The sequence below is a fragment of the Denticeps clupeoides genome, chromosome 11, assembly GCF_900700375.1.
Source record: "Denticeps clupeoides chromosome 11, fDenClu1.1, whole genome shotgun sequence".
NCBI classification, from domain to species: domain Eukaryota; kingdom Metazoa; phylum Chordata; class Actinopteri; order Clupeiformes; family Denticipitidae; genus Denticeps; species Denticeps clupeoides.
This window is the reverse complement of record NC_041717.1, coordinates 248,751-259,789: the sequence shown is the minus strand read 5'-3', so window position 1 is coordinate 259,789 and position 11,039 is coordinate 248,751. Positions and strand designations below refer to the sequence as shown.

General features: G+C 43.2%; 1 protein-coding gene across 7 annotated transcripts; it reads right to left on the bottom strand.

Moving 5' to 3' along the window:
- Positions 1-1,346: 1,346 nt before the first annotated feature.
- fam124a (family with sequence similarity 124 member A) lies at positions 1,347-10,565 on the bottom strand. Of its 7 annotated transcripts, none has more exons than XM_028997336.1 (5): positions 10,484-10,565; positions 9,866-10,035; positions 9,186-9,334; positions 6,871-7,595; positions 1,347-4,835 (listed from the first exon to the last, which is right to left on the bottom strand). In XM_028997336.1, coding segments are annotated over exons 3-5 (1,428 nt in total). In that variant the 5' UTR covers positions 9,187-9,334; positions 9,866-10,035; positions 10,484-10,565; the 3' UTR covers positions 1,347-4,133. The 7 variants fall into 7 exon arrangements, with proteins under 7 accessions (XP_028853169.1, XP_028853172.1, XP_028853171.1 ...); XM_028997339.1 differs by having other exon boundaries at positions 9,866-9,931; positions 10,484-10,520; XM_028997338.1 differs by lacking the exon at positions 9,866-10,035 and having other exon boundaries at positions 10,484-10,525.
- Positions 10,566-11,039: the final 474 nt, after the last annotated feature.

Sequence of the window (11,039 nt, the reverse complement as noted above, 5' to 3'; positions counted from 1 at the left end):
ACCAAAAGTGCAGAAGGTCACAGCTGGGAGCAGATCCTTCTCCTATAGAGCTCCGCAGTTGTGGAACGGCTTGCCTGTCAGCGTCCGGGACTCAGACACAGTCTCGGTGTTTAAATCCAATCTCAAAACCTATCTGTTTTCTCTGGCTTTTGTTAAAAAAATAGACCCTCATTTCACTTCACTTTGACGCAGTGTCAATTATAAAGTCCAGTTTGTCACAGAGTCCCCCTGTTAGACACAGACAAAGTTAAATTCACCCACTATAACCACATATTTTAGTATTGGTCGTACAGTGCAACCGTCTGCCGCTGCTTCTGTTTGTTCTCTCCGAGACACGGTATCAAGCGCCCAGACTACTGGCAGACCCCAGTGAAGAGACCAGCAAATAAATCCTGGTTCCTGACAACTGCTTAACAAGGACATATCATTCTAAAGATATAATCTGCTACTTTTTTTCATTTTCTAAATTCAGTTCTATTTTCGCATGGAAATCGTATTGTTGTCCTCTACAGTGGACATGCTGTGAAATTAAAATAAAAAATATATTAAAAAAAAAAAAGTTTAGGCCCAAATAGATAGGAAACCACACATAAAAAAGAAATTGTAAGACATTTTTTTCTTGGGATCCTTTCTTTGGGATGGAGTGCATCTGGAAAGTATTCACAGTGTATCACTTTTTTCACAACCTTATTCAAAAATTGATTAAATTAATGTTCTTCCTCAGAATTCTATACACCGTAAACACCCCATAATGACAACATGAAAAAAGTTTACTTGAGGTTTTGGCAAATGTATTAAAACTAAAAAAAAATTCATAAGTATTCACAGCCCTTGCCAAAAGGCAAAATTGAGCCCAGGTGCCTACTCTTTCCCCTGATCATTCTGTAACATAGCAAAATGTGGAAAAACTGATGCACTATGAATACTTTCTGGATGTACTGTAAATACAGTAATACAATATCAGGGTGTAGACAGGATATATTGACCTGGTGGTATAGGACCTGAGATGTGTGAAGACCTTTTGTGTGCTATTCTGTAAAATAGACAATCATTGTGTATTTGTGTTTGTGTTTTTTTTTTATAAATTCACCTGAAAATGTATTTTTATTTGGAGCAAATAAAACAGTTCCCTTAAACCGTTAACTCAGACATGCATCGTTGTTCTTAAAGAAGACCAGACTCACCCACTTACAACCAGGCAAATAAGAGAGACCTTCCTCCAGGTAGATTTAGATACAACAGGCCAGGTATTAAGTAGTCCAAGAAACAAACATATAAAAATATATTTTGAAGATTCCTCTAGGCTTTCATGACCGAGGGGGAATGGAAAAGATGGACACAGAGGGTAGGGGAAAAAGGAACACAGTTTATTGTGGTACAGGGAAAATCAATGGGGTTAAACAATCAACCACGCCTTGCACTGAAACAGGGTACCCTCTGGTTCTGCTGACACTGTTGCTTGCTTGCCCTCCTTCACAAGTCCTACGCCTTCCACGTGGTAACGAGAACTTTCCAGGTCTCCTGCAAGTGAGCTGTCCAAGACACACAAAAGATCCTGTATATACCAGACAGAGGGAGACATGGGGAACGGGGAACCCTCTGGCTGCGTGTTGGAATACCGCTCTGCCCCATCCACGGCACAGCCTGGTTAAATTGAAGTCCCAATCACGCAGGTGGAATCAGCATCAGACTGGCGTGGTCACTCCCCAGTGATCCCCAGGGGAAGCCGAACATCACACAGGTAGAAGAATGTAAGTGATTCTTCTTCAATTTCCCTGTTTCTCTTGATAATGGGCCCAATTCTGTGGAGCTTTCTTGGTTATTTCTGACAGGCATGATTGACAGCTGTTATACACCCAACTGATTTAAACTGAATCTTACACCCTCACTTCCCTTACACCCTTGTTCACAGCAGCATTAGTGGACATCAGAAATCTCATCTCAGGACCAGACATGCAAATAGATTAATGAAGCCTTCTCATGGGCAAAAGAACGAAAGTGATATTTACAGAACATTCCCACTGCACTGTCATGTATGTAATGCCACATAAATATCCTCACAGTATCAGCTTTGTGTGATTCATGTGGTTTATGTGACCAAAACAATTCTTAATAATTTTATGTGAACTTTAATAATTCAAATGTTACATGTGTGTTATGATTGACATGTGTACTTCAGTCCATTAACATGCATTTCTAATTGTAAATAAACTGAAATAGAAGACGCATGGTGACTGTGATCAGATTACAAATCTGATTAAGTCACTGGCCAATGAACATATTTGTACTGAAATTGGATGAACATGTTTCAGGTCAAGTCACATTTGCAACCAATTTCAACAATTCTCTGTTTTCACAAGAAACGTTTAGCCAGCCTTGCACACCACTGTAATTCCCTTTATTTGCTGATTCTCTACTCTCATCGTGCATCCTGAATGCCAGCTCCTGACAGCCAAGCACAGAAGTCTTGATTGATTATATGTCTAACCCCGCCCCTGCCCAGACAACTTAAACTTGCACATGAACTCACATGTTCTTTGCATTTTTCAGGTCTATTGTATGTCCTGTCAAAGTTACCCAGAAGGTTTCATCAATAGTCATGATTACCAGATCATTTCCACAGTCAGTCAGTTCACCTTGTCATACAAGAGAGCACCATCATGCACAGCTTGCTATTTTTTTTTTTTCATTTAAAGAATTATTATAACACCAGAAAACAACACAGACTGAAGCAGTTTGTTTTGTGACTGCAAATCCGCATAAGACTGAACTCAAATCTCCATAGCGTTGGCCCATACTTAACACATGCTGTCAATCAAAAAATGGGTTCTACCCTTTAGGCAGCTCCTCCAATCATCATGCAGCAGCCCTGCGTCATGGCCCGCCCACAGACGACGATTTTTATTGCATTTATCGAATAACCGTCCAGCTTTTCTTCAGAGCCATGCCAGGAAGGTCCAGTGACGCTGTGATACAGGTTGTTTTAATGTCCTGTATAAAACACGACAGTACATATATGAGTATTTATTTTCCGATGCTGTGTGCTGTGCTGCTGTGTTTCACAATGACAATCACTTCACAACAACATTAGAGGAAGCGGCACTTCGCTTGCAGAGCAACCACCACTGGTCTGAACTGCCACTTAATTTAGCTGCTGGTGTGTATTTTGTTGCATGGGCAGATGTTGCCACCTAGAGGCAAACAACATTCCATAATGAGCAAGTTTTTTATCTCACCTGAACAGAATTTCATTCCATAAACCCAACCCTGCACTGAATCTGCTGTTTCTTTAGATAAAGTGCATTTACATTACATTTTTACGGCTTTTATCAGACGCCCTTATCCAGAGCGACAATCAGTAGTTACAGGCACAGTCCCCCTGGAGCAACTTAGGGTTAAGTGTCTTGCTCAGGGACACAATGGTAGTAAGTGGGATTTGAACCTGTGACTCTGTAGTCTTCTGGTTCATAGGCAAGTATGTTACATACTAGGCTACTACCATAAAAGTTCATACTTCAGAACCAATCTGCCACATTGCTGAGGATGATCAAGTGTTTATAAATACCAGTGACCATTAACAAATATTATGCAGATATCATGTGCAAATAACAAATACATTTTTGTTTATTAAATTGTGTGTATTTCAAAATGCCTTTGTGTATTTCACTATGTTAATAAGGTAGGCAGTGTGTGTGTGTATGTCCATGCATGAGATCTGTACGGGCCTAAAACTATTTCAGTACAATTATACTTGAGTCCAAGACTAATTTACTCATCAGTTATTGACCAGTCAAGAGCTTCTGATCTAAACATGAAGTTCAGACAGCAGAGCACTGAGCACATATAGAACCTTATTGGGTGGTAGTAGCCTAGTGGGTAACACACTCACCTATGAACCAGAAGACCCAGGTTCAAATCCCACTTACTACCATTGTGTCCCTGCTGTATGCTGAATGCTGTAAATATAGATCCTTCATCCCTCATTTCTGCTGTCTCAGTTTGTGTGTGTGTGTGTTTGTGTTTGTCCAGACAGATCAAAACTGAACAAATTTTTATTGTGAATTTACAACTGGGTTGTGTGTAAATTTTATTAAAATACTCGGACCTCGGACCTTGTGTGTGAATATCTGATGTCAAATATAAAACTCTGGTTCCTCATCCTCAGCAGCTGCGTGTCCCTGTTTCCCTGAGTGAGTGTGTGTGTCCACAGCACTATCCTGCAGGTGTGAGTGTGTGAATGGGTGAGTATCAGTTTTTTTTGTGTCTGGATGTGTAAGTGTGTATGTGCTGCTGAGTCCGTTGCTTCCTGTGATCTCTGATCCACTGCTGTTTATGGGTGGAGCTGAGTAGAGGCTGGGACTTTGTCCCTTGGGGAGGAAGCTGATTCCGGTTTTGGAACAGAGCGGTTGTGAGTACGCAGAAACCACGGACAAGTCCAGGTTGCCCCCGCCCACATGCTCTCCAGTGTCCACGTCTGTTTCCACGGCACCCACCAGTGTAGCCAGGTCGAGGCGGAAGCTCGAAGCTTCACCCACTGAAGGTAGTGAGCAGAGTGACTGAGAGCGATGTCCGGCTAACCCAAGCAGACAGGACTCCACCTCCGGCTCGGTATTCTGAGAGAGGGGGCGGGGTCTGGTCAGGGGGAGGGTATGCATATGGGGATGGGAGGATGAGTTGCGGTTGTATCTACGCATACGATAGGAGAGAGGGCCTCGGCCATAGTGCGGGACAGCCGGTGCGCACAACGCGAATGGAGGGGAGGAGTTTTGTGAAGGGGAGGAGTCAGCAGATAGTTGTGCGATGGTGTGTCTGCGGCCACATCTTGCATCCTGTACCTAACAGGTATAAAAACAGAAATCAGATGGGAAAGTGGCATTTACAACATTCATATCCTACATACACTTAAACTAATTGGCTGTACATTCATTTAGTCATATATTGCTACTGAATATCATTCATTGTACACAGTGCACCTCAGCTCAGTTTGTTCCAGTATAATGTCTGCATGGACAGTGTGAGTATCAGTATTGGTCGTACAGTGCCACCATACGCTGCTTCTGTTTGTTTTCTCTGAGACACGGAATCAAGTGCCCAGACTACTAGCAGACCCAGTGAAGAGACCAGCAAATAAATCCTGGTTCCTGACAACTGCTAAACGAGGACATAGCATGAAACAAACCAGAGGGTCACCACAGCCACCACCACCATTACAACTACAGCTTCAGGGATCTTCAAGTGGACCAGTAACATCATTATGGACACGTAATCTAGACCATGGCACTGGACTACATTCAACCCTACAACTGTAGGACTTATTATTATATCATCCCCAACCCTGCACTGACACCATTTGCAGGCTCACTCTACCCTGGAAGGGGGTCCCTCTCTGTATCACTCCTTCCCAAGGTTTCTTCCTTTCTTTTTTTTCCTCTCTCCTAGAGTTTTTCCTTGTGTGCAGAAGGGTCAAGTGTGGGGGGTGTCAACTGTAGGGCCTGTCAAAGCCCATTGAGACATACTGTATGTGATTTTGGGCTATATAAGAAATAAATGTTGTTGTTGTTGTTGAACACACACACACATATCTGTAGACTTGAAGCACAACTGAGCAGAGCTCTCCTTCCTTCTAACTCAGCAGGGCACACTTGTAATGAGGGTGTTGCCTTAGCAACTAACACTTCGGTGATCTTGGTAATCTGTGTCAAACAGACCTGACCTCTGTGTGTCTGTGTGTGTCCACGAAAGTGAGTCATGTGGAATTAATCAGTGTCTACTAGTGTTAGCTGATTGCAGCTAAGCTCCAATCAGAATAATGGACCCGTTCTGCCTGTCTCTAGGAGAAACAAAGCAACTGACCATTCTACATTCAAAGGCATTACAAAGTCCTAATGTGTTATAAACTACTGATGCAGGGTCTTTCCTGAGCTATTTACAAGATTGCGTAGCTTCTTGTATGAAAGTTATCTGAGCTGTCATTTTGTTATTTTGCCTATGATTATCCTGGAAAATGTACAAATCCTTTAGTACTATGAACCAAGTACAGATCCTAGTCTTGGTTTGATCTGACTGGGTGTTAAATCCAATAAGAAGAGAAAATGGGATTCAGAGGATTTGCAAAGAGGATCTACACCTTTTCCCCTACCTGATCACTAGCATGGAATCTGGAATCCTGACAAAGAATCCTTCAAGAACTATGCAAACCATTACTGTCAGGATAACCTTCTGACCTTTGAACTGTTTGAACTGAACATCCAGCACATTTAACCATGCTGTTTTGAGAACCTGTGGAGGTTTTGACGACAGTGCATCACAACAGCAGTCTTGCCAGATACCTGATTGTTTCAGATCATCATGACATCCTGAAGACAATGTTTCACAATTTCAGAAATGATACAGCAATATGTGCATTATGTGTGATAATACTTACTATGCAACCCTTGGACAACATGTTCAAGTTACCACTGCAGAGAATAACAGTGGATCCGACATTGGTATGACCCAGTTTTCCGTGCTAGAGGCCAAGCAATCACCTACTTACTTTATTCATCATTATAGTGCCATGTTGACAGCTACCAATCTGTCAAATAGCATCTTGCTAAGTGACATTCAACCAAATTTTACCTTGGATGCATGTATATATAATTAACATCCAATTTTATGATGAGTCTATGTAAACATCTGACCTTCTTATGGAGTTTTTAGTTTTATTCATTTTTCAGTGCCTTGTGACTTCAGTCAGTAAATAAGTTCTACTTTCGTACTAGTGGGCTAAATTCTAGACTTTAGACAAGAAAACCTAAAACCATAAGAGTCCATCATCTCTGGTGTGGATAAAGGTAGTGAGGTTGGGGCTGTGTTCAGTCGCACTCTGACCTGCAGGAGAATTTTGTTGTGATCGTAGTCCTCTGTCTGCCAGCGCTGGGGGCTGATGGGAGTGCATGGGCGTGGCAGAAGGGGCACAAGCCTGCCTACATCCCCCACTCGGAACTCCATTACTGCATTCTCGGTGGCTACAGGGTTGTGTCCCCTTGGTAGCTGTTTGAGTGATAGCTGGATCTCAGTGTCTGGATTGGAGTAGACCACACAGAAGCAGAAGTCTTCCTTGCGCTGCGCAAGTCGACGTCTCCGTAACAACAGCTGGTAGAAGCGCACCATGTCTTTGAAGGTCTCATAGCGGCAGTACACAGTGAAACGTACAATCTCCTTCCCATAATGCACCTGCCGGACAGCCCACAGGGGTGTTCCTGGTGCCAGTGTATAAAAGTCCTGGCAGGCTGGGGAAACAGGGCTCATGCCCCAGCATCCAATTGGCTCGCTGTGATGGTAGCACCACGGCGCCCGGCACAGGATTCGGCGGAGACGCTGCAGGCTGTCCTTCCCCTCTTCCTGCAGGAAGACAATAACAGCCAGTGCTGGCTGTCCAGTGAGGTGCGTGGCCGGTGGATGAGGGCGGGGGCCCCTCTCCGATACCCGAAAGAGAGACAGATCCGGATGAACCCAGGCCAGCAGCTGGTCTGCTGCATGCTGGAGAGAAGAAGCCTTTCCCGGATCCGCAATGATGTGGACCGAAACCAGAAACGGGTCCTGTTGCTCCACCACTGACAAGATGATAAATACACAAACTTTACAATTGGCGAATTTACTATATTTAACATATTTATTTTTGACAGAAATATACCAGTTATGAAATGCTGCTGGGGCCATACCATGAATTTTATTATTATTATTATTTTTTTTTTTACTTATTGTGACCATGTGACCATGTACTGTTCTTTGTGACCACTGTTTCATTGCACTAAAAAGCCAGAATGTAATATGGCACTTAAACAGAGAACCAAAGTAACCATCTCAGAGTCCAATACTGTCCACTTTTGTAGACTTTCTCCATGGTCTGTCAATGAGTGCAGCCAAATCTGAGTTCAGCCTTGTGTCTGATATATGGACCTTTGGAGAGGAAACTAGGTAGGTCTCTTATATCCTGTCATACGTGTTTTACAACACATTACAGTAAGGGGAGATTATTGCACTACAGTATGTGAGGGCAGAAAATGCTGAAAAGATGTTTTTTGCAGGACTGACATGACCAGGTGGAGGATGGCAGAGGTTTCTTTTCAGAGGACCAGGAGAGGGAGGATGTGAATTTGGTTATCTGGTGAGTAATGGAACACCAGCAAATCTTTAGAGGGATAAATACTGTCACAACAACTGACCACATGCTCAAATAGCACAAGTTCACAAGTAGAGTGGTAGTAGCCTAGAGGGTAACACGCTCGCCTATGAACCAGAAGACCCAGGTTCAAACCCCAATTACTACCATTGTGTCCCTGAGCACGATACTTAACCCTAAGTTGCTCCAGGGGGGGACTGTCCATGAAAACTACTGATTGTGAGTCGCTCTGCATAAAGTCAAAGTGAAAAAAGTCAAAGTGAAGTGATTGTCACATGTGATACACAGCAGCACAGCACACGATGCACACAGTGAAATTTGCCCTCTGCATTTAACCCATCACCCTGAGTGAGCAGTGGGCAGCCATGACAGGCGCCCAGGGAGCAGTGTGTGGGGACGGTGCTTTGCTCAGTGGCACCTCAGTGGCACCTTGGCAGATCGGGATTCGAACCGGCAACCTTCTGATTACATGGCCGCTTCCTTAACCGCTAGGCCACCACTGCCCCTGAGGGCTGACAAATGCCGTAAATGTAAATGTAAGTTCTCATTTTGTATTATGTTTCTCTTGGAGTATTCTGAAGTTCCAGTGTATTTCTACAGGGTATTCTTGAAGTTGAAGCTTGACCTGTACTTCTTGAGCTCATCTTTGAACCAAACTAAGGAAAAGGGAATATCATTGGCTAATGGATGATAATTAAGAAGAGGAGGGAATGTGCTGCCATCATGCTTGGCCATTCCAGCACCTTCACCCTCAGTTCAGTAGCAAGGCAGTGTGGTCGTCTTGGAAGCTTGTTTATCATGTGTAGTTTCTGCTTCAGTACATCACAGTACAATAAGTTGGACTTCTGTTGTCAGCAGTTTAGACATTAATGTCTGAGTGTTTAGCTATTTTGAATTGACAGTAAATTAACACAAGCTTTACACTGACTACTTTACATTGTATCAAAGTGTTATTTCTACAGTGTTGTCCCAATGAAAGATGTAATAAAATATTTAGAAAAAATGTGAAGGGTGTACTCACTTTTGCTAGATACAGCCCCAGGGAACAGTAGATTGTACCAGGGTTAAAGCTTCTTGTGAGTAAAGGAAGAGGGATCTCATCCATCCTACGTTCTGCCTCTCTCTGGGGGTGAGTCTGGTTTCATTTGTTGTTGAAGGTCAGCAGCTCCGCTGCAATGGTAAGAGAAAACTGTGTCCTTATCGCTCTCACACGTCCTTATTACTAAATCTGGCACAAACCAAAGTCACTCAACAGGGAACAGAGCAGCATTATGGGACTGAAACAAGGACTTCCTTAGTCCTCTGTGTTCACCCCTTTACCTGGGCAGGAACTAGCAGAGACACTAATGGAGACCAGAGGCAGTGTGTGTGTGTGTGTGTATGTGTGTGTGTGTGATTGCACTGCCTGCGGTACATTTGGGATCAGTGCTGCAGGATTAACGATCTAATATTGGACATAATCCTACTGAACGAACACACACACACACACTATAATGTATAGCTGTGCTAATGGAATATCACTTGGCTGATGACTGTTACCATGGTTACTGCTGTGCTAGTGACATGGACCAGCTTGAAACATGCTGGGTATCAATATCTTAAATGTCATCTGTATAAACAATATAACTTAAGGTTCTAATTAATTTATTAAACTTATGGATCATAATCAAGACATCATACCTTCATAGGTTCATTACTTACGGCTAATTGATGTCACCAAAAATGAACTCCATTCTTGTAGAAGAGGAGTGGACCCCGGATCTACCCCTGGGGATCCAACACAGAACCTGTTGCAGTCTGAAACGCTGCATAATGTCTGTATGTCCTCCTCAATTCAACGCAATTCTCCACAACATTCTGCCGAGCTGCTTCTAATGCCGCACACACACACACACACACACACACACACACACACACACACACACACACACACAATCACTGATGTTACTGCTTGCTAATCTGCTCATTGGCTGTAAGGCCAGCTATCTGCATGATGTTGGCTGACATAAATCTCCATGCCAGATGCTCCAAGACTTAACACCAAATGAGTGAATTAAACACAACGAGTCCCAAACCCAACTTTTGCCAGTGTGACCGACAGCAGGGGACAGGTGACAAGTATACAGCCATCTGCCCCCTGCCTGCTACTGTGGTAAGGAGGTGTGTGTCTTGTGTATAAAACGTATCGAAAAACAAAGTCTCACCACTGAACCTAACCAACTCAACATTTTAAACGTTAAATCTGCGTCTGCTCGAACAACCATCACAAACACACATACACACACACTGCTGAATGAGAGACGGGGAGTTTCTACTCACCCCGCTGTCTGCTGCCGCGACGCCCTCTGCTTCGTGTGTGAGCGAGGGAGAAGGATGGGAGGAAAGTGGTAGGCTGCGTCACGGTGACGTCACTGGACAGGACACGCGGGTGTACCTCTCATACTGCACTGCAGAACCAGTTCCACGGCCCACGCTGGTCCAAGTCATTTTTATTACGGCAGTGATTGACAATTAGTCTTCGACGTTCACCTTTGTTTGCATGGATTAAAACTACAGAATAAACTGAATAAAGTACAGTTTTTGCGTGCATGTTTGTGACCAAGTTTAGAGAGTGATTAATAAAGCATTTACACACAGGAAAAAGCTGAGAAGTTTCTGGAAAATGCATTTCATAAACCAAACTGAAAAAGTGAATAAAAAAACACGTGACAGCTGACTTTTTTTAAACTGCAAATACTACTAAAGAAAATATCCTGTGGAAATTCTTGTTGAAACACTGGATGTTTGCTCCCAATCTTGCATTTATGTGGCTAATTCCACAATTGTGGTGTTGAAAATGTCACTTTTGAATATATTTCATTGGCAGTACAATTTA

Coding starts and splice junctions, on each gene's coding strand:
- fam124a (XM_028997336.1), bottom strand. Junction 4,836..6,870: donor ACAACAAAATTCTCCTGCAG/GTCAGAGTGCGA, acceptor TATACCTGTTAG/GTACAGGATGCAAGATGTGG.